This window comes from Sciurus vulgaris (genome assembly GCF_902686455.1).
Source record: "Sciurus vulgaris genome assembly, chromosome: 17".
Taxonomy (NCBI): domain Eukaryota; kingdom Metazoa; phylum Chordata; class Mammalia; order Rodentia; family Sciuridae; genus Sciurus; species Sciurus vulgaris.
In genome coordinates, this window is record NC_136478.1 from 246,367 (window position 1) to 267,103 (window position 20,737).

Genomic DNA, 20,737 nt, shown 5'->3' on the forward strand with positions numbered 1-20,737 from the left:
GAAGCTCCACCCTCCCTGCATCAATTGGCCACAGAATTGTCGGCAGCCTTTTCACATTTTCCCTGTTCTTTTTTTTTTTTTTTTAAGTTGTCAACGGATCTTGTATTTTATTTATTTATACGTGGCGCTCACACATGCCAGGCAAGTACTCTACCACTGAGCCACAACTCCAGCCTCTGCAACCTTTTCACATTTTGAAGCTGGCCTGCAGGTTCTTACCAATAACAACTCTAATTATAAGTGAAAACTGAAAATGTCAAGAACAATCAATGACACAATAACCTGCTACCAGGAATTGTATGAGAACCAGCAGGTTCTTTATCGAAATAAAGCCAGAAGCACAAAAATATTTCAATGATGAGGTACAGATAGACCTCTCTGCTTCCAGATGTTTAATATCCCTGGAAACCATGTTGCTGGTATTTCCTTTTCCTTCTAGATGGACACAATACCTTTATTTATTTTTATAAGGTGCTGAGGATCAAACCCAAGCCTTCACACATGCTAGGCAAATGATCTACCACTGACCTACAACCCCAGACCAGGTAGGTATTTCCTTTTTGACACTTGAAAATATTAGATTTTATCATTAAATTTATTTACATCTGTGAAAACATTTTTTTATTTACATCAGGAAAACTTCTTTTTTAAAGAGAAAACTTGCAAGCCTTTTCAGACATTAGAGCAGAAGACCAAGGCTCCATAATTAAAGCAGTGTGGCATTCAGACTTATGGAGAGGAATGGAGGGTTCAGACATGGATGCAGATAGATTTTGCAAAAGATCATTCAATACAACCAGATGGCCATTTGGAGAAAGATAAAATCAGAGCCATACCTCACAAAATAAGCTCAAAATAGACAAGGAATCTGAAGGGAAATGTGAAACCATGCAAGCATGCATGAGTGAATTCCTCTTCTTTTTTAGAAACAGGGTCTAGCTATTACCCGGCTGATCCTGAACTTCTGGGCTCAAATGACCCTTCTGCCTCAAGTCTGCTGAGCCTGGAACTCTAGGTGCACACCACCACTCCCAGCAGTGGATGCCTTTTAACCTGGGTGTAGGGAAAGATTTTCCATGACTTGAAGTCCAGATTAAATGAAAGAAAACATTAATCAATTTGGCTATATAAAAGTATAAGCAAATAAAATATTTCCATGGGAAAGCAAACAAGGTCAAATGGTACTGAGAAACTGAAAGAAAATGGCTGCAAAATATTTTTACAAATAATGGTCTAATATCCCTAACATGCAAAGAATTCATAAAGATTGGGAGGAAAAATACCAAAAATCCAATAGAAAATTGGACAAAAGACATAATTCATAAACAAATTAGATCCTGAAATAGGAAAAGAAGTTCAATCACACTTGTAATTAGAGAAATGCAAATTAAAACTACACATTGTTTCTCATTACCTTCTTGCACATATCAGAAAGTTTGAGCCAGGCATGAGCATGGGCCCATAGTCCCATCTATTCAGGAGACTGATGCAGGAAGATTGTGAGTTCAAGGCCACCCATGGCAGCTTAGTAAGACCTTATCTCTTATTTAAAAAAAAAAAAAAAAAGGCACATGAGGACACAGGAAACAGGTTGAAAGGCTCCCACTGGCCTAATCTGGGACACTTAAGCATCAAAAGACTGCAGTAAAGGATCGTAACCCAATGAGTAAAGTAGAAACTTGAGTACGTAAATAGAAGGGGAGATAGAGCTCTTCCATATAATAGTCAACTAATAAGTGTAGACAGGATGACAAATATTCCGTCATCGATTGGCAGTGGCATCATCAGAATTGAGTTAGGCAGGAATCATCAGTAGATGCTAAAATCGGTGGAAGTTTGGATATCTATATAAACTCAAAGTATGTCCCCACAGAATACTTACAAAAGGATACTTATGACAAAGGATAAATAGTGACCTCATAATGTAAAAACCTGGCAGACACTTCTTTAGCCAGGTCTCCAGCAATGGGACAAACGTACATTGTGTGCCTCCAGGTCACAACAAGGACACAGCATCACTGCTGTGGAATACAAAACTCAAACATAATGTGAGACTAACCCAAACTGGGGTAAGGGAATCTTCTTCAAAATAGTCAGTCTGGAGGCTGGGGAATGTAGATTAATAGGACATTTTTGCCTAGCATGTGTGAGGTCCCTAGGTGTGATTACCAACAACCACTACCAAAAAATGTCTGCATGCACTTTTCAAAAATGTCAGTGTTTGGTCAGATTAAAGAAGACTAAAGAGACTTGGCAACTGAATGTAATGTGAGAGTTGGGAGGAAAGGAGGTTGACTATAAAACATTTAGAAAACTTGCAAAATCTGAGTAAGATTTGCTATAGGTTTTATAGTACTGTGCCAGTGTTAATTTCCTTGGATAGTTGCACAGTGGCCATGAAAGGCAGTGTCTCCGTGGGAGAGGGCACACAGACATATGCACAGAAAAGGAAGAGTCTAGAAGCAAGCTGTTTGCAGTTTGATGTCCAGTGGTTCAGAGCAGAATGTGTGAAAGAAGAGGATAAAGCACATGGGGCCAGATGTTAACATTTAGAGAATCCAGGAGATGGAGAAATGGGGAAATTTTTATAACTTTATAACTTTCCTATAAATCTCAATTTACCAAAATGAAAACATTAAAAGAAAAAAGGCATAACCTGAAAGGGGGGAAATTTCACCCTCCATCTCCTGTCCCAACTTTAACTACTTAGTTGTTTGAGGCACAGTCAGCACCCCAGTCCACAATTGCCTTGGAAGGCCCTTCCTCTCACCCTTCTGGGGATGTTCCAATAGAAGGAGAGAAGCAGATATGCTCTTGGGCTTCTCTGGGGCACAGAGTTGCAGCATAGTAGTCCATCTGGATGCAGTTGCATATGAACAATGTATAAAGACACCTTCTAAAGCAGAGTCCTGATATATTATGGATCATAGCCCCTTTGAGCTCCTAGTCAAAACTGTAGATCACATCTCTGCAGAAGAATGCACACCTAGAATATTGAATCTAATTTAGAAGGGGATTTGTGGACCCCATGAACACCATCCATTAATAATCCCTATTCAGGGACAAGGGGAATGCCTTGAGCTGCAGTGAGGGTCCTTGTATTGGGTCTGGTTTGTGAAGATGGATGATGTTCCAGGAGCCAGATGGGACTCTGGCTGAACCTGTCATGATTATATGATGGGCCAGTATTGCACAACTTGTTGAGCCAGTCCTTCTAAGGACTTCAGAGAGACGCTTCTTTTTTACCAAGCATTTTCTACATGGAAGGCACAGTGCTGAATGCTTCCTGGAGATTTGTGTGGTCATCTCAGCTCATCAAAATGGAGGCTGAGATAAATCATGCAAGCTCTGCACACACCACCAGAGCAGGCTTAGACCTTGAGCTGTCTGACACCAACTTAAGCACTTCTTCCAACCTATCAATTACTTCATCCCAAAGCAGATACAGTTAGCCTACTAGATGGGGAAGGCCATGAGGTTTCCTACCCCTGCTGTTGGCTTTTATGTCAACTAACTCTGCTCTGTCCCAGATTCACCACAAACACCAGAGTCTAGACAACACATTTAATGAGACAGAGATGGTGGCATTGCTGTGACTGGGCCTTCCTCAGGCCACCCTGGCCCCATGCTGTGGGTCCCTTTGGGTGTGGTCTTCTGTAAGATGCTGGCCATGCAAATCAGCTTCTGGCTGTGGTTCTTCCTACCATGCTGTGACTGGTAGAAGGTCCCACACGTGATTCTACTTAAAGACTGTCATCCAGAAAGGGCAGGTAGAGAAGAGGTGTTGGGGGACAAGGTATAGAGGTGAGTTAAAGGATGCTAGTTGTGGGAGGAATGAGGAATACCTAAAAAGGGGATCAAATGCTTTGTCCAACAAATGCCAGTCTACGAGTGTTTTCTACGAACACAATGATTTGTAACTAGAATATCATGATGTTAACTACACAGGAGATTCAGGAATGACCAACATCTATATGACAGCAATGTGATGCAGTGGTGAGAGACGTGCAGATTTAGGGGTATAGGAAAAGGGCACTTGGCCTTTGACCCCCCTGTTCAATCCCAAAGAGAAAGGGGAAGCAGGATAGGGAACCACCACTGACCCGACCTCATGTCACAGTCCTTAAAGGATTTCAACATGTCCCCTTGTCACTGTTCCACCCTGAGGTAGGTCTATACCACTCTCCCCATTTTCCAGATGGGGAAACTGAGGCAAAACACAGAAAGCATCTGCCTAAAGCCACCTGGCAGCACAGAGGGATAGGGAGGATGCTGTGTTCATCCCCCCAGAATGGACCAGCAAGCTGGGCTACATCCTGCTGGCTGAAGTGTCTCTTGGGCTTAGTCATAGTTGATGGATGGTCATCACCTGTACTCTGCCCACCCACCTGTGTATATCCACAGCCAAGCACAGTCTAGGGTGGGGAAGAAAGGGACAGACAAAAGCAATCTCTGCTGTCCAGAGACAGATGACTAGGATGCCATGTCCTGACATCCCATCCTGCAACCTTCCATCCTAGGACCTGTAAAGTGCAAACGCCAAGGCTGGGTGTGGCCTTCCCACAAAGAGCCCTGGGTCCTGTCCACCTTCCAGGTCTGGGCATTCATGCATGGACTCTAGACATGCTTGGCACTTCCTTTAGCAAATATTCCCATTTTTCAGGTTGCAGGCCCCCAAACAAAAACTTGCCAGTTAGTCATCTCTGATCTGTCTGGAGCTCTCCAGATTGGCAGCAGAACACAGCTCCAGGGAAAAATGTGGTCCCAAGAAATGCCACACAGTCCTACTGTAACCAACTCTATTGACTGACCTGGAACCTCCCCCAGAGATCCAGTTCCTGCTACACACCTGGAGGCCAGGACACCCTCTTTGGGCTGGACCCACCACTATTCATCTCAGAGCACCAGGATAAGGTGGGCTGGGCCAGAGCAAGAGCAGCAGCAAGTTTACCCAATAGGGAAAAACCCCATGGCAGAAAGTCTCCCTTTCCATAGCAAGGAGAGCAGGGACCCACTGGACTGAACTGCCTATGGATGACTTAGAAGAACCTCAGGAGGTGGGGCAGCCCATGGACACAACTGTGAAGAGCCCCAGCCAGGGATGATCAGAAGTTCCCAAAGAGGCAAGGGACCAGAAGGATTGGTCTTCTAGCATCTGCCAGAGCAGATGAAACAGGCCTGATGCTGGGTGTACACAGTCAGCATGCTCAGGTCTCACTGGTCACTCCTCTGGATCCCTCTGGGGATCTTTGCCTGACCAGTTGCAGAGTGGCCTGGATGGAAGCAGGGAGGGGCATCTCCAGGACCCAAAAGCCTTGACCCTAGGGGATTGGGAATGCTATGCCATGGGGGAAGTAAGAGGTTCTTCCCTATTCCCCTGGGAAGTCATACCCTGTCCAAGGAGTCCTATAGTGGAGGTGGAGGGTAGGGGCTACATTGTGACCCCTCACAGCAGCACACCAAGTTAACAGCCAGGTGCAGATGCCCCAAGTCCCAGCAAGCACCTGGAGATCATCAGTCCTGGTGGGCACTGCTCACCCGCTTCTGGCCCAGCAGGAGTGAAGACATCCAGAGGATGCACCCAAAGGGTCTTCAGGGCAGAAACAGCACCCTGACTTTGGCAATGCCAGTGGGGTGGGTGCCAGATGAGGAGGTGGGGTGCCTGGTGCTCTAGGCATCCACGTCTGGATCAGGGTCCTGGAAGAGTGACTGCTTCCTCAAGTTGAGCCGGGCACACTTGGGGCATGTGGTTGAGTTGTCATAGTAGCAGTCCCTGGGGACAGAAAGACAGGCTGGGACTCTGCATGTAAAATCATTCCATGGAACCCTCACAGCTTCCTAAATTAGCTTCCATTAACCCTCTACAAACACAGAAACAGGCTTCCAGATGTCAGTACCACAGGGCAGAAGCAAGGCCTGCATCCAAGTGTGACTGACCTTGAGGCCCATGCATGTGCCTCTGCTGAGAGTCCTCACATCACCCAACACCGCAGGTTCCAGTTGGAGGGGCTCAGCCAGACAGTTACACTCAGGCTTCATGCTCTTAGCTTCCTGACTGTCTCCACCTGTTCTGCCACTGTGGAGCCTCTACCCATGGTTCCCAAACTGTGCATCAAGGTATGCCAGGGCTCTGCAGAGAGTGTGGGGCTCTGCAGGCTCATTTAAACTTTTGAAAAGAATACATTATTTGACATCTGTCAGACACCAACATCTGTCAACATTAGCTTTTGCTACAACCCCTATTGTGACAACCTAGCTTTTCAGAACTGGGATGTCATCAGTTGCTATGATAAACAGCACATGTCCAGCAAAAATCAGTGTGGGGGCTGGGGTTGTGGCTCAGTTTTAGAGCACTTGCTAGCATGCCTGAGGCACTGGGTTTGATCCTCAGCACCACATAAAAATAAATAAGATAAAGATATTGCATCCATCTACACTTAAAAAAAAAAAAAAATTTTTTTAAAAGTGTGGGCAGAACATGGAGAGTGTTGTCCCACCTGACTCCAGGGCCCAGCACATCACTAATAAGAAATGATACTTGTTGAAGAACAAAATTCAGAATGCTTCTCTTCTAATTTATGTGTATTATGTTTCCAAACAGCCACTAAACCTTCAGGACATAAATCCTTATAACACTGTTTGGACACAGGTATTTGGTAGACAAGTGTCAGGTTGTTTTTTGTTCTTAAGTAGCTGAGGCACTAAGGATTCCAGGAACTAAAGCCTGGGAACCTCTGATGGGTACTGACCCTGGGAGAGTGATCACCACTGGTGCAGCAGGGAAGCAGTGTGGATGCTGTGAGCAGGGCAGGTCCCTCTGGGCTGCACAGCAGTCCCTTCTCAGCACTACAGGAATTCATCCCTGACCGGATTTCTAATGTAGTCAGACATTAGGATCTAACTACATATCTCAGGTTCAGCCAAGGCCCAAAGGTCCATTTCCCTCTCTCTCAGGGACAGCAGTGCCAGCTCGCATAGACCAGCTGCAGCTGAGCCTCAGCACCCAGTCTGAGGGTAGGGTCCCAGCCACACCCACCTGTGGAAGACGGCTGAGCAGTCGGCACACACAGATGTGTGACTGTCAAATGGGAACAGCACATCGCCCTCTCTGCAGAGCTCACACACGAAGCCCTTGGCCTGGCACCTCTGGTGGGAAGGGGAAACAATGTGGGAACTGGGGGTAGGCAGGTAGGTGCCAGCTTCAGCCATGCATACATTGGACCCAGCTGCTTCTCCTGCCAATCCCAGCTTTTGAGGCTGGAGGGTCAAAGAGCAGCTCCATGGTCCCTCTGGACCAGACCCCAACCGTGGAGGGGTTAGGGAGGCCCACCTCACAGTCCAGCTTGATGTGCTTGGCGAAGAGTGTGTGGATCTCGGTGAGCGAGCAGCCCAGGCGGCCCATGTGCACATCCAGCAGATCCTGGATGGAGTACATCTCGTCGTTCTCCACAAAGTGCTGCCGGTCCTGGAGCTGTGAGCCAGAAGCTGTGACCCCCAAGCACAGAGCAAGGGCCCTTCCACTCCACCCAGGACCACTCCCATTGTCAGGGCTCAGGGTGCTTGAGGAAGTTATCTGTGTATGGGCCCAAGAGCAGAGTCCAGGACCCTGGGCACACCTAAGAGGGACACGGGGCCAAGGCCACATTTCTAGATCTGTATGCCCCTACTCTTCTCACCCCTGTGATGCTTCCTTCAGCCACAATGACTGCCCACTGCTCCCCTCTCTCCGGGCCTTCCCACTTCAGCTACACCTCTTCCTGGTCTCCCTTCTTGACGCCTGGCCCCACACTCCCTGTTCCCTTCCCTGCTTTCTCTTGTCCACTGTGCTTATCTCTGACACTCAATTTATTTTTCTTACATTCCTCACACTCTCCAAGGGTGCAAAAATCATCTGCCTGCTTTGTTCACTATTCTCAGAATCTAGACCAGGGTCTGTGAATGTTTATTGAACAATAAACAGTTGAGTTTAAAACTTGTGTTCCTCAGGGCTGGGGTTGTGGCTCAATGGTGGAGCACTTGCCTAGCATGTGTAGAGGTACTGGGTTCAATTCTCAGCACCACGTATAAATAAATGAATAAAATAAGGGTCAATCAACATCTAAAAATATTTAAAAAAAAAAAAAAAAAAAAAAAAAAGACAAACTTGTGTTCCTCCAGCAGAAGGGGCCAGGTCCACCTCCATGGAGACTCACATGAAGGCTGCAGGCAGTCTTACTCATCTGAGTTTCCAGGAGAACATCTTTGTGAGTAGACACCTGATGGCTTATTATAGACTTGGTGTTCCTGGTACAGTCTGGGAGACCCAAACTGCTAAAAGCTAAACATACACAACTACCAAGTTATCTGAGAAGTTCTGAGCATGAAGTGGACCCACCATCCTGGTTCTTTGGAGCCAGTCTCTCTGATAGTCTGACCTGCAGTAGCAGACGAGCTTCCATGGCCTCCTTGCAAGTGATGAAGTATGGCTTCATGAGCAGAATGTCCTGGCGCAGCTTCTGTGAACAAGGGAGCAGGTGAGCTCCTCAGCCAAGACACAGGGGGAGGCATATAAGGCACAGTATGGGTGCAAAGATCCAGAAAGGTGGTCATGGTTCCTCACCATGGCCTTGTCTGCAAGGCAGAGGGACTGGCCCTATGCTGGTTTTATGGGGTCATGCCCCTCAGGTGGCCTCAACTTATTCTCTGGGTGGCAGCAAGATGATCAGGGAATGGGGAGGTACCCTCGGGTCCCCCAGGATGGTCCCATATCTGAGAGTTCCAGCCACACTCACGTCAGGATCCTGGGGTTCATTTACCATCACCCACAGAATCCTCTGCTTGCTCCGCTTATCCCAGCTCCGCAGGCGTGCAGTGTGCCTACAGGGCAGCACTGGCCCACATCCCACGCTGAACCAAGATTCCAGTTAGGTCCCACGTCCCTCAACAGCCTCTGTGGCCTCAGCAACTCAACCCACTCTGCTTGGTCCTCTTCCCTGAGACATGGAAACTGACCCTTTCCCACACCTTGCCTGAGACAACACTGTCACCTCCCACCTGGACACAGCCTCAGTCTGCCCTCAGCCCTGGCTCTCCCTCCTGGCTGAAAGAGGCTACCAGCCACTTATAGCTGCAGAACACTCGAAAGCAGCTAGTCTCTACTAAGTGTACAACACACACGAGCATTCTAAGATGTGGCACACACCAAGGGTACAATAGCTCAATAATCTTGCATATTGGGCTGGGGAGATAGCTCAGTTGGTAGAGTGCTCGCCTCGCAAGCACAAGGCCCTGGGTTCGATCCCCAGCACCACAAAAAAAAAAAAAAAAAAAAAAAAAAATTGCACATTTAAATCACCTTTTAGATGCACTAGGTTAAATAAAACATATTAGTAATCTTATCTCCACCTGTTTCTTTTTACCTTTTTAATAAGGCTACTAGAAATGTTTAAATTGCTTCCATGCCTGGCATCAGATTGCTTCAGGACAGTTTCATCACCATCAATCTTCAGGACAGTCAAGAGGGCCTGCTGAACCTAAGCCAGCATTACCTCTCCTCTGCACACACCTTCTGTGGTCGCCCCCGCCCCCGACCCCAGGGGACCAGAAAACAGGATCCATTAGACACAGCGTCCTACCCGCCCCCAGCCTCACCCGGATCTCCACCAGCTCCTCCACGTAGTTGAACAGCAGAGGGTTGATCTCCCGGAGTCGGAGCACTGGCCGGGACACCATCAGCGCCAGGTAGCGCATGCTGCACCGAGACACCTGCGGGGTGGTGGAGTGACCACGCCAGCCAGGCCCTGCCCACATCTGCCTGCTGGACGTGGAATATGCCCACCCCCTTGCCTGCCCATTGGCAGCCCCCCACCCCATGGCCCCTGCCCTCAACCCCCACCTTGCGGGGCTCGAAGTCCCAGTTGTGCACCACTCGCGCGGGGATGACAGCCAGGTCATTCCAGTGGCAGTGGCCGCAGTAGTACTGGCCTGTGTAGTCGCACTGCCGGGCCTCGTTGGGCACGCCCCCTGTGAGGTCAGCCGTTCAAGGTCACTGTGGCAGCCAGGGCCTGGCCTCACCAGCACACAGCCCATAGGAAAGAGCTGTGAGGCTGAGGGGCTCATGCCCTCAGTTGTTCACCAGTAGGACAGGGCAGGAGGATCTACGGGACTGCCCGTGGGACCCCAGGAATGAATGGAGGTAAGTCTCAAGACAATCTGCAGTGTGGCTCTCCTGCGGTTCTCCTAGTCCCTGCCTGCATGGGCTTCCTGTGACAGAGGGTCACAGAGCTGAGTTTTGGTCCCAGCCCTGCAGAGATCTGGGCACGTCAGGAAATAGCTAGAACCTCAGCTTGTTTTAGTCGGAAATGCAAAAATGCCAGGCACTTCCCAAAGATGGGGATCAGGGACTGATCCCCAGACCTTTACTTAACCCTTCCCACTGCCCATCCTGGAACAGCTCCTGTTCTCCCTGCCGCCACTCACGTAATGAGATGGGCACCCGGCACTCAGCGCAGCGGTAATCCTGGCTGTCCAGCCCTGTCTCGGGGCAGATGTTCAGCTCGTACTCAGCCTGGTGGCTAACTTTGGAGCTCACGCAGGGCTTGGAGATGAGGCTCAAGCACTTGCTGTGGCAACGGTAGTAACACCCTGGGTGGGGACAACCAGGCCTCTTAGAAGTGGAGAGGAAAGTCCTGTAGCCCAGGCTGACCTTCAGCATGACCACTCTGCATCCAGCACGGTTCCACTCCAGGGTCCAGATTAAGCCAAGAGCTTCCTGTGGTACTGCTGCAGGCCTCTGAGCCTCGTTTCTCAACTCCAGATGCACATATTCTGGGGCCAAGCTGCCACTCCCACCCATCAATCCCAAGCTGTGTAAATGGAATTTTTACTCTTGTGTCCCACCATCCTCGGCTTCCCTCTCTCAGATTTCAGCAACTCCACCCATCCCCCTTGAGTCACGCTGACTCACTCCCCTTATCTTCTCCTTGGCACTTCCAGGCCCTTAACTAGCAGTGGTCTCAGCCACTTCTCATTCCATCACACCCATCAGAGCGCCGCCGATATCCTCCCCCTTCCACCCACCTCCCCTTCCAGCTCTGCCCCCCTCCTTCCACCCATGCTCAACTCAGCAGCCAGAGTCCAAGGCAATCCAGCACCCAGATGGCTCTGCAGAAAAGCCTACTTCCACCACACCTCGCCACAGATAAGATGCTCCAGTCATTGCTCTCTGCTCCTCCTTGAAGACATTTCAACAATGGAGCCTTTGCACAAATGGCTTTCTTAACCAGAACAGTCCTCCCTGGTTATACCTGTGGCTTGCTCCCTGAGCTCCAAGCATTGGCTTAAATGTCATGTGGGCACCCTAAAGTGGTACCCACTCTACCCACAACACATCCTATTCCCTTTCCCTTTTTTATTTACTACCATGACATTTACTAGTCTGATTTCTCAACCAAGGAAATCTGCAAGGATGGAAATGTTCTCTCTGGACTATCCAGTGTGGTAGCCACCAGCCTCAGGTAACTATTGAGCACTTGCAATGTAGACAGTATAGCTGATTCGTTCATATTTAAATTTGATGGCCATGTATAGTTAGTGACCACCATACTGGACAGCATGGATCTGGATACAAGGCCAGTGAAGGCAGGGCTTTGTCTCTACCATTCCTTGCATCTCCAGTACACAGTAGGTCTTAGTCCACTATATACACTATACAGAATTTACCTGAACGTGACCCACATCTGGGAGCAGAGCTTTGGACTTCTCTGCCCTACCCTGGGGACCTAGACTGCTTATCCACCAGGAGTGGGTCTCAGTCTTGGCCCACCTGTGCAGGTGTACCAGGTCTGAATGAGCCCCCAGATGATGGTGTTGCATTTGTCACAGGTTTGCTTGACACTCTTGCTCTTCTCCTTGTAGAAGCGGTGCTCAAGAAGGACCCGAATGTTGGGCTCATCCTCGTTGGGGTCCTGCAGAGAAAGAGCCCGGGAAGGATCACTGGTGAGCTGGTTTCAGTTCCTTTCCTTCACTCTAGCCCCTCCACTTATTTCTTCCAGGTACTGCTTATAGCAGTGTGAGTTTCCCTTAGCAATAGAAAGATTGTCAGTCAGGGGCAGACCACTGATCACCACTCCCTTTCCCAGCATCCCTTGCAGCCATTTGCCACCTGGCTCTGCCCTATGAGCAGGAATGATGTACTCTCCTTTTGATGTCTGGGTGCAAACCAAAACGATGTGGTGTGGAGACATTTTGGACTCCCCGGGGGACTGGCAGAGCCATGAAAAAGAATAATCAGGGTCTTCAACACCATTACCTGTCACATGGGCCCCAGGCCACCTGTGGGATTTTTCATGAAGAAAATTATATATCGATCTCCTTTAAACCACTGAATTTTGGGATGTATGTGTTGCCACAGCCTTACTGGTTTCCTAATGAATACCACTTCAGATCCCCAGGGGATCCTAAATCATCACAGGGCACACAATGGCAACCAAGCCAAACAACACAGTTGCACTGCAGGTGGACACCTGTGGTTTTTGGACTCAGATCCATTGCCTCCTTCTGTTCTCCTGCCAGGAAAGCACTCCTCTTAGACTAGATAATGTGACTCAAAGCAGTATTGGCCCCACTCATTTGCTTCAATGGGACACATGATCAGAGCTGGTACACTGTGGTGATTGTCTCGAGGGTGGGCATGTAGCAGGACTAGCCAACCAGTAATCAGGAGTGACAGGAGGGCCCAAGACTGACTTTTGCCTTAACCACTAGCAAAGGGAAGCTTTTAGACTGGGGGTTTGTCTCAGTGGTAGAGCACTTGCCTAACATGCAGGAGGCACTGGTTCCACCCCCAGAACTGCCAAAAAGAAAAGAAAGGGAAGCTTTCATCTGCACAGGGTTGCTGAGCTGGTGCAAAGACGGGCTGCTGTTGCTGGGCTCATCTCTGCCATCTCCTCTGACTACCTGAGGAGGGATCAAACATGTAAAGCAGAACAAGAGAGGACAGGATTCCTGAGGACCTTTTAGTTAACAAGAAAATACTTTCTTCTTTTTGGTTTAAGCTGCTTAAGGTCAGGTTTCTGTCCCATGCAACCAAGAGCATTTAGACTAAGAGGAAAATAGCCTGCACACAGGATAAGGGCCTTTACATCTCAGACCCTCAGAGACCAAAAAGACCCACCACCTGGGAGGGAGCTGGAGGCTGCCCTGATCCTCCTGCTTCCCACAGTTCTGGCCATGGCTCTAGGCTCCCTCTGTGTTCAGCAGGTGAGCACCAACCTTTAGCTCCTGGAGTTTCAGCCGGAGGTGGATGAGCCTCACCACCGCATCCTTCTGCTTCTCTGACTGCTCAGGCAGCTCCAGAATCACCTGCTTGCATTCCTCTATTGCCTGCTGCAGTTGCTGAACATCGGAGGCCAGGAACAGACCCTGCCAGGTTGGGGAGCAGTCAGATGGCCACACCTCAGACTCTCCCTATTGAGGCCAGACTGGTCCTCATGGACAGTTAGGCACAGAGCAAACCTCAAGCCCCTCCCCCAGATGAGCACTTGCTCAAGGCCCAAGAGAATCAGCAGCACAATCAGGATGCACCCCACATTGCCTGCCCCCACTGGACTAGTCTACCATAGACCTCTGAAGACCTAGCAATTCAGGGTGCTTTTCAAATGACAACTTCTAAGAGCTGGAATGGCCGCTCAGTGGTACAGGACATGTTCAACATGCTGGAAGCAGAATTTGGTTCCCAGCCCATCCCCACACCCCCACCCCCACACACACTTCCTTTTTTCAGAATTGTGTGTGTGTGTGTGTGTGTGTGTGTGTGTGTGTGTGTGTGTGTGTGTATTTGGGGTTTTGTTTTGTTTTGGTTCGGTTTGGGTTTTTTTTTTTTCTTTTTTTGGACTGTGGGTTGAACCCAGGGGTGCTTTACCACTGAGTCACATCCCCAGTCCTGGTTTGTTGTTGTTGTTGTGTTTTCTTGATATAGGGTCTCACTAAGTTGCTGAGACAGTTGGTCTCAAACTTGCAATTCTCCTGCCTCAGACTCCCAATTTGCTAGAATTACAAGCATGCACCACTGTGCCCAGCTGTTTCACTTACTTTAAAAGAGTTTCCCCTTAGAGGAAAGCTGGGGAAACGACACTTGCTGTCATGAAGGAGAGGAAATGGCCACTTGGCTCAATTCCCAAGCCCAGACTGATACCAACAAGGGAATGGGAGGTACCCACCACCCCAGGGCAGCACTTCCACTGCTTTCTCCACACACAGACTCAGGGACTCAGGGACTCGCCAAGCCCCAGACCCAGAACACACCACAGGGAGGCAAGTCCTGGAGCTGAGAAGTTTGGGCTGATGCTCAGGAGCCTTCCTCATCTACCAGTATGCTGGGATCTAAGAAAACCAGGCAAAGAGAAGATGGTACCCTCCCCTTCTCCTTGGAGAGTCTATGGCCAAAAGGAAGTATTCAGAAATGTTACGATAAAGACAAAAACATATGAGAGATATATGTCTGCACTGGCAACATTTTAAGGCCACATACAAAATGAAATATGAATTAGAATTGGGGGACTTCTGGCTAAATCTTTTTATTTAAGTTATATTCTATTTTACTGTGTTTCTCTCAAATAAAAGTTGGAGATGGCTTGCATAAAACTAAAGGCTTTCAAATTTTAAAATCATTCCAGCTCTCCCACATACAATTTTCCTTCAAAATAACCCTTTTGTAGAACCTAGTGTAGAACAAGCAAAAGGGATCCTGCAGCATTGAGTGGCAGGGGAGGCAGGGACGGCTTCCTTCTTTCCCTCATCTATCCTCACTTTGCTACATATCTACAAGACCCCTGAGGACCCCCAAAGGGAATCAACCCTCACACTTGCTGCATAAGAACCTGGGGTGGGAGCTTAGAGGAGTGTGGAAGCCCCAGGTTCCCAAGGCTCCAAACCCAGGCTGTCTCCACCTGCTCTCAAACAGGCTCAGATCTGAGCTCCAGGGGACTTGGCTGAGGTGGGAGCTACCAGGTGGTTTCCTGGGGAGAGAAGACCACACCCCTCACACCTCGTGGTCCAGCCCCTCTCCCCTTCAGACCCAAACCTCACCACAGGGCGAGAGAAGTGGTCCTCAGACAGGCCAAGATCCATCACTCGTTCAGAGCAGCGGAACTCGGGCTCCCCAGGGAGCAGCTCAGGCAGGATCTCTGGAAGAAGAGAGGATCGGTGTGGAGGGTGGTAGGAAAGAAAAGTCAGTCTGCTCTCTCATGCTCCCCACCTGCAGGGAGGAAGCTGGGACTGCTGGAACAGGGAAAGGGGACTCAGGAAGACCCAGGAAGGAGGCATTGGGGAGCTGGGCCCTGCTCAGTTCTGCACATCTGTATGGTCTAATTAAAAAAGATGAGGTGGAATGGTACTTTAGAGTGCTAAAAAGAGACCCACAAGATAGCATTATAGAAACATCTCAGTTTTTACAACAGATACCTCATGTATAAGTATGTGAACCCTGGCACTGGCTCAGCACAGCCAAAAAGGCAACTGAAATTTCTGAAAAAAAAGGAAGTGTATGTGTGTGTGTGTGTGTGTGTGTGTGTGTGTGTGTGTGCGTGTGTTGTATCCACTGGACAGTTACACCACAAAATCTATGACCCTGGCATGGACTCCAGGACACCTCTGCAGTTGCTGGATTCAGACCATCCTGAGCCCCTGATGAGCAGGGACCTCTGAATGGATGCTCCACCTGCTAATTGCCCCCCACCAGATCTTGGCTCTGAGTTTGCTCCATAGTGTTCTCTGAGCTGCACTGTGTGCTTGGTCTGGGATTCAACAGTGGCATGCCAGACACAAATCCCTGCCCTCAAGTGCTCATTCTGGCAGGGAGGCAGAAGTGAACCACAGAGCGGTAGAAAGACTGTGCCCTGGGAACCTGCTGTAGGAGAAGGCCCGCATGCTGGAGAGGGCAGTGGGAGGACAGCATCGGAAGACCCAGAGTCCCCCAGCACCCACCTTCAGATACAGCATCTGGGGCCTCCTCACTAGGTTGCCGTTCATGCTGCCTTGGCCCAAGCTGCTTGTTGAAGGGGTTGAGGTGGGCCTGCCGGAACCGGGCCAGCTTCTCATCATAGTCCATAGCATCCCCCCTGTGGTGGCCCAGGCAGGGCTGGGGTGAGTACGCAGGCCCCAGCCTCACCGTGCACCGTCCCCATTCCCCAAGCCCCCACCTCTTTCAGGAGCCATCCCCACACCACAGCCTCCATCCTCAGCCTCTCCCCAGACCACATTAGCCGCCCCCATCCAGGCCCCATTGGCAGTGTCCCCTGTGGGAAGTCCACAGTGACAAGGCCTCTCCCATGTCCATCATGTACATGACTTATCCAGGGTGCCCAGCCAGATGATCTGGAACCCAAGGTCTTCCTTCATAGCACAGGGGGTCCTTCAGCCCCAGATGCTATAGGGCTCCAGCCCTAGGATTACCCAGGAGGCCTAGCTGGCCTCACTTAGCCCCAGTCCAGCCATGCCCTTGCTGTTGGCCTATTTCCATGAGACACGTCTCCTGGAACTGGATCCTCCACCCCGACCTAAGGTGCTCCGTTCCCACCACAACCCCAGGACTGCAGCCTCTGTCAGAGTGCTCAGTGTGGGACACCCCGCAGCCAGTGCCAGGGCCCATCACACTTTTCTGGTGACTGGCAGGACTCACCTTCCCCCAGCTCCAGGATGCAGGTTCTAAGAGTGCTAAGCCTCCATGATTGCCTCTAGGTTCTAGGCTCTGCTGGCACCTGTCAGGCCTGGTTCCAATCCTACTGACGAATGCATGACCTGTGACATTCCCACAACTCTGTGCCTTGGCCTCCAAGGCAACGGGCAGGAAGTGCCTAGACTATTACCTGGTAGAAGTCAAGGATCCCCTCTCAGGGCTCAGCAAACTAAGGACACACAGGGCTGATGGCTCAAGGTAGGAAGGAAGGGCTTTGGTTGGGCAGGAACACAGGCAGTCAAATGTAGCTGCCCATTTAATTAGCTGGGTTGCACTCCACAGCCCCTCTGCCTCTGTTCCCTCCACAGTCTCCCTCTGCCTCGATTCCATCAACCACAAGTCAGTCCCTGTCCAGGTGAAATTGGTTCATAGATACTGAACATAAAATAAGCTCTTGGTAAGATTTACTATTGTAGACCAGGTACAGTGACACACACAGTTTAGAAGGCTGAGGCAGGAGGATTCCAAGTTCAAGGCCAGTCTGAGCAACTTAGCAAGGTCCTAAGCAACTTAATGAGACCCTGTCTCAAGAAACAAAAAAGGGCTGGGGATGTGGCTCCGTGGTAAAGCACCCCGGGATTAAATCCATGGTAGAAAGAAAGAGAGAGAGAGAGAGAGAGAGAGAGAGAGAGAGAGAGAGAGAGAGAGAGAGAGAGAGAGAGAGAGAGAGAGAGAGAGAAAGAAAGAAAGAAAGAAAGAAAGAAAGAAAGAAAGAAAGAAAGAAAGAAAGATTTAGTATTATAGGAAGTCAGAAAGATATTTTTTTTAAGCCATGTGGTAGGTGCATGGATGCTGGTTATGCTTCTTCCATACTTGTTACAGTCTCGAGTATGTAAGACAATCCTGTGACTCCTCCCCTGCTCCTTCGCCCAAAAGAAGTGGAAGGAACTGAGTCTAGAAGGAAAGGCCCTGCCCTGGGTCACAGTGTCACCTCACTGGAAGCTAAATAGGCCCACCCCTGTCCCATGCTGGGCCCTATAGCAGAGTCAGAAGCTCCACACCACCTGTGGGACCTGTCCTGCCTGTTATGCCTCTGGTGTGGAGTGTGGGTTGGGCAGCTAGAATTTCAGTCCGATAGGAGTCAGCATCTGCTCACAGGCTGCTCCTGGGTCAAAACAGGAGGAACAGAAGAGGATGCAGGTGCTGTGGCTCCAACCCGGCCTTTCACTATATTACCTGATGACTATGGATGGCTCATACTGGGCACCAGAGTCAGAGGCAGCCATCTGATGCTCAGAGAACAGCCACAGAGCAGGAGAGGTTATGTACTCCCAGTATTCACTGACCCCTTCCTTCTGAGTGGTTGAGTCCTCATTTTTGGCTTGTCACATGATTTCCCAGTCTCCCCTGTAGCTAGACATGGTAATGTGACTATGTTCTGACCAATAGGATATAAGTAGAAGGATCACACAAGACTTCTGGAAACTGTTCTTAAAGGGAGGGCTTGCCCTTCTTCAGAGTCCTTCCTTCCTCTTTCTGTCTGGGATGCAGACGTACTGGGAGGAGCTGGAGCAACTACCTTGGGCAGGGACATAGAAGCCACAATGCAGATGACCAAATAACAAGATTTCAGGAGACTCCATCTGAGCCCTGAGCACTCACTGCTAAATTTCTTTCAAGTGAGACAGAATTAAACTTCTGCTCATACCACTGCTATTGGGAGGTAGGGTTCTGTCTCTTGCAGACAAAACAGATCCTGACTGATCACTGTAGTTACCGCTTAGTTTTAAGATGAGGAAGCCCAATTTAAACCCCAGCTCTGCCAGTACCCTCACTGCATGATTTGGGTAAATGCCTACATGTTTCTCAATTTCCAACTTGTCATGTCTCAAATGGGGGTCACAATAATACCATGAAGGCTATTGTAAATATTGATTAATACAAACTTCTGAGAGTGCTGGCCAGCACATAGTAAGCATGTGATATACATCAGCTACAACTTGTTACTATCATCATTACCATTATTGTTGAGAATGACATCTCTGACTTAAATTCTGTCTCTCCCAGTGATGAGCTACAGGACTCCATTTTCTTGCCTATAGTCAAGGGGAACACCTTCCTCCTTAAGTGGATGAGAGATTAAATACATGTATAGACATTAAAACCAGTAGCCCAGAGTTGCTGCTAAGCAAACCATCGCTATCATAACATGATAATCAGCCCAATAGAAAGGAGTTGGAGTGGAGGGTACAGGAGCCACCCCAAGGAACTCTCCCTGCAAAGCTTGGCCTGAGACTTTAGGTAAACTCTGGCAGGAACACCCTTGCAGTTCCCAACAACTGTCCTGGGGCAGCAATCTCCATAGGAAATAGCATCTTTTATTCAACTCCCAAGTAGCAGTATCACCCCCAGGCCTGGCACAGAGGCAGTGGATGAAGGAAGCAGTGGAGTCATTTGACCTCTCAGTGCTAGTTTCTCTCCTGACTGGTCAGGGAATCATGTTTCCCTGTCTGCTGAGGGCAGATAAATGATGTTCCAGCACATAGTTGCAGAGTGCAACTGCTGACTTTGAGAAGACAGCCATCAAACCATCCCCCTCATGATCACCCCACAGAGCTCTGCGCCCATTATTTTGGCTTGGGTTTAGAAAGGGACAGGCAAGAAAGGGGAGACAGAGAGGAAAGAAACCTACTGCTCATCCTCTGCCCTCTAGAGACCTCCCCTCTCATGGTGGGAGCTGACTGCCAACTCAGCAATGAAGGAAACCTCAGAGTGTAGCCAGAGGAGTTCTGGGGGCAGAGGGACACTGAGCTCAGGATGTCTTCATGACACATGCATCAGGCCCCCCAGGTCCTGCTCACCTGGCTACCATTCCAACTGCCATCTGGAGGCCTTGAGAGTTCACCCAGAGGGGGACAAGGCGCATCCCATCTGTACCTGGAACAAGGCCTGCCAGGACCCAGGTGTGCCCAAGAACAGGGTTATCATTCCTTTGAGGACTATCTACCAGTGAAGCTGGCTACAGCGACAAACCTCCCCGGAGCCCTGGCCATCACCTTCATCCACCACCCGAATGCACCCTGGGGATGCTCAGGTTCTCATAAGGACCAGTCTGCCACCACGCCCACCCATTTCGTAGATAAGAAACCCGAGGCTCAGAGCAGGCCAGTGTCCCCAATGGAGGCACCGTGATGCGGGTTCCTGGGCCTCACGGGTCCCACACTGCCTGTGATGGTCAACTGGCTGTAAGGGACCCTCCATCTAGGTCCTAAACTCTGCGGCAGGGAAGTGTCAGGCGCACCCGGCCAGAGGGGAGGGCAGTCGGGGCCGAGGGGCCGATCGCTGCCGCGGGCGCGCGGGGGCCTCCCGCCGGCCCTGCGCTCTGGCGTCCGCGTCTGAAGCCGGGCTCCGGGCGGCCCTGCCAGGCGGGCCGTGTGCGCCCGCGGCCCGAGCGCTCCCGCTCCCTCCCCGCCGCCCGGGCCCGCCGCCCCGCGCTCACCCGACCGCCGCCGCCGCCGCTACATTGTAACCCGTCGCTCCGCCGCCGCTACATTGTGTCCGGCCGGGTCGTGCGCTGCTGCCGCCTGCGGCCCGGAGGCTCATGACAGCGGGTCCCCAGGGCGCGCGCCCTGCCCAGGCGCCCGGCGGCCTCCACGTCCCGCCCCGGGAAGTGGGCGACACGTCAGTCTTCTGTTCACCGTGGTAACGCTGCATTTCCTATATTCCCTTTAATCGCAAAAGCCCTGGTTAAAGTCCGAGCCACGTCGCTTTAAAAAAGAAGAGTAGTCCCAGTCACCCTGGGAGGATTAGGAACTGGCAGACCACATTGCAAGACCCGGTCTGAGGCCTGGGACCCCTAGTGGTTGAGGAAAAGCAGGAACCGCCGTGCAGGCCGACGGTGTGCTGGGCCCTGGTCTTCACTGCCGGTCAGGCAGATAACTGCACTCATCCACCCATCCTCCCAAGGCCATGCTTGACCCAGTGAGCCTGGCGCTGTTCAGAGCAGCAGGGGGAGGCAGCCTGCGTCGCAGGGGCTGGAGTTATTACTGCTTTCTGGTTGTTTGTAGGCAGAAGCAGGGCTGC

The 20,737-nt window shown here is 50.3% G+C and overlaps 1 protein-coding gene and 1 long non-coding RNA gene across 8 annotated transcripts; one reads left to right on the forward strand and one right to left on the reverse strand.

Annotated features, from left to right (window-relative positions):
- Positions 1 to 56: 56 nt before the first annotated feature.
- Positions 57 to 20,428, reverse strand: DEF8 (differentially expressed in FDCP 8 homolog). 7 transcript variants are annotated; one of them, XR_013760546.1, is made up of 14 exons: positions 20,154 to 20,428; positions 15,964 to 16,097; positions 15,067 to 15,164; positions 13,252 to 13,401; positions 11,804 to 11,945; positions 10,459 to 10,623; positions 9,875 to 10,002; positions 9,631 to 9,744; positions 9,399 to 9,482; positions 8,415 to 8,495; positions 7,331 to 7,471; positions 7,037 to 7,146; positions 5,938 to 6,166; positions 3,551 to 5,773 (listed from the first exon to the last, which is right to left on the reverse strand). XR_013760546.1 is itself a non-coding variant. In XM_079119572.1 (13 exons), the coding sequence occupies exons 1-13, from the start codon at positions 20,366 to 20,368 to the stop codon at positions 5,671 to 5,673; spliced, it is 1,665 nt and encodes a 554-aa protein (XP_078975698.1). In that variant the 5' UTR covers positions 20,369 to 20,420; the 3' UTR covers positions 3,551 to 5,670. The 7 variants fall into 7 exon arrangements, 6 of the variants coding, with proteins under 6 accessions (XP_078975703.1, XP_078975698.1, XP_078975701.1 ...); XM_079119572.1 differs by lacking the exon at positions 5,938 to 6,166 and having other exon boundaries at positions 20,154 to 20,420; XM_079119575.1 differs by lacking the exons at positions 5,938 to 6,166; positions 20,154 to 20,428 and adding an exon at positions 19,516 to 19,909.
- LOC306649006 lies at positions 10,009 to 12,241 on the forward strand. Its single transcript, XR_013760547.1, has 3 exons — positions 10,009 to 10,174; positions 11,896 to 11,976; positions 12,120 to 12,241. It is a non-coding gene; the product is annotated as an uncharacterized lncRNA (long non-coding RNA).
- Positions 20,429 to 20,737: the final 309 nt, after the last annotated feature.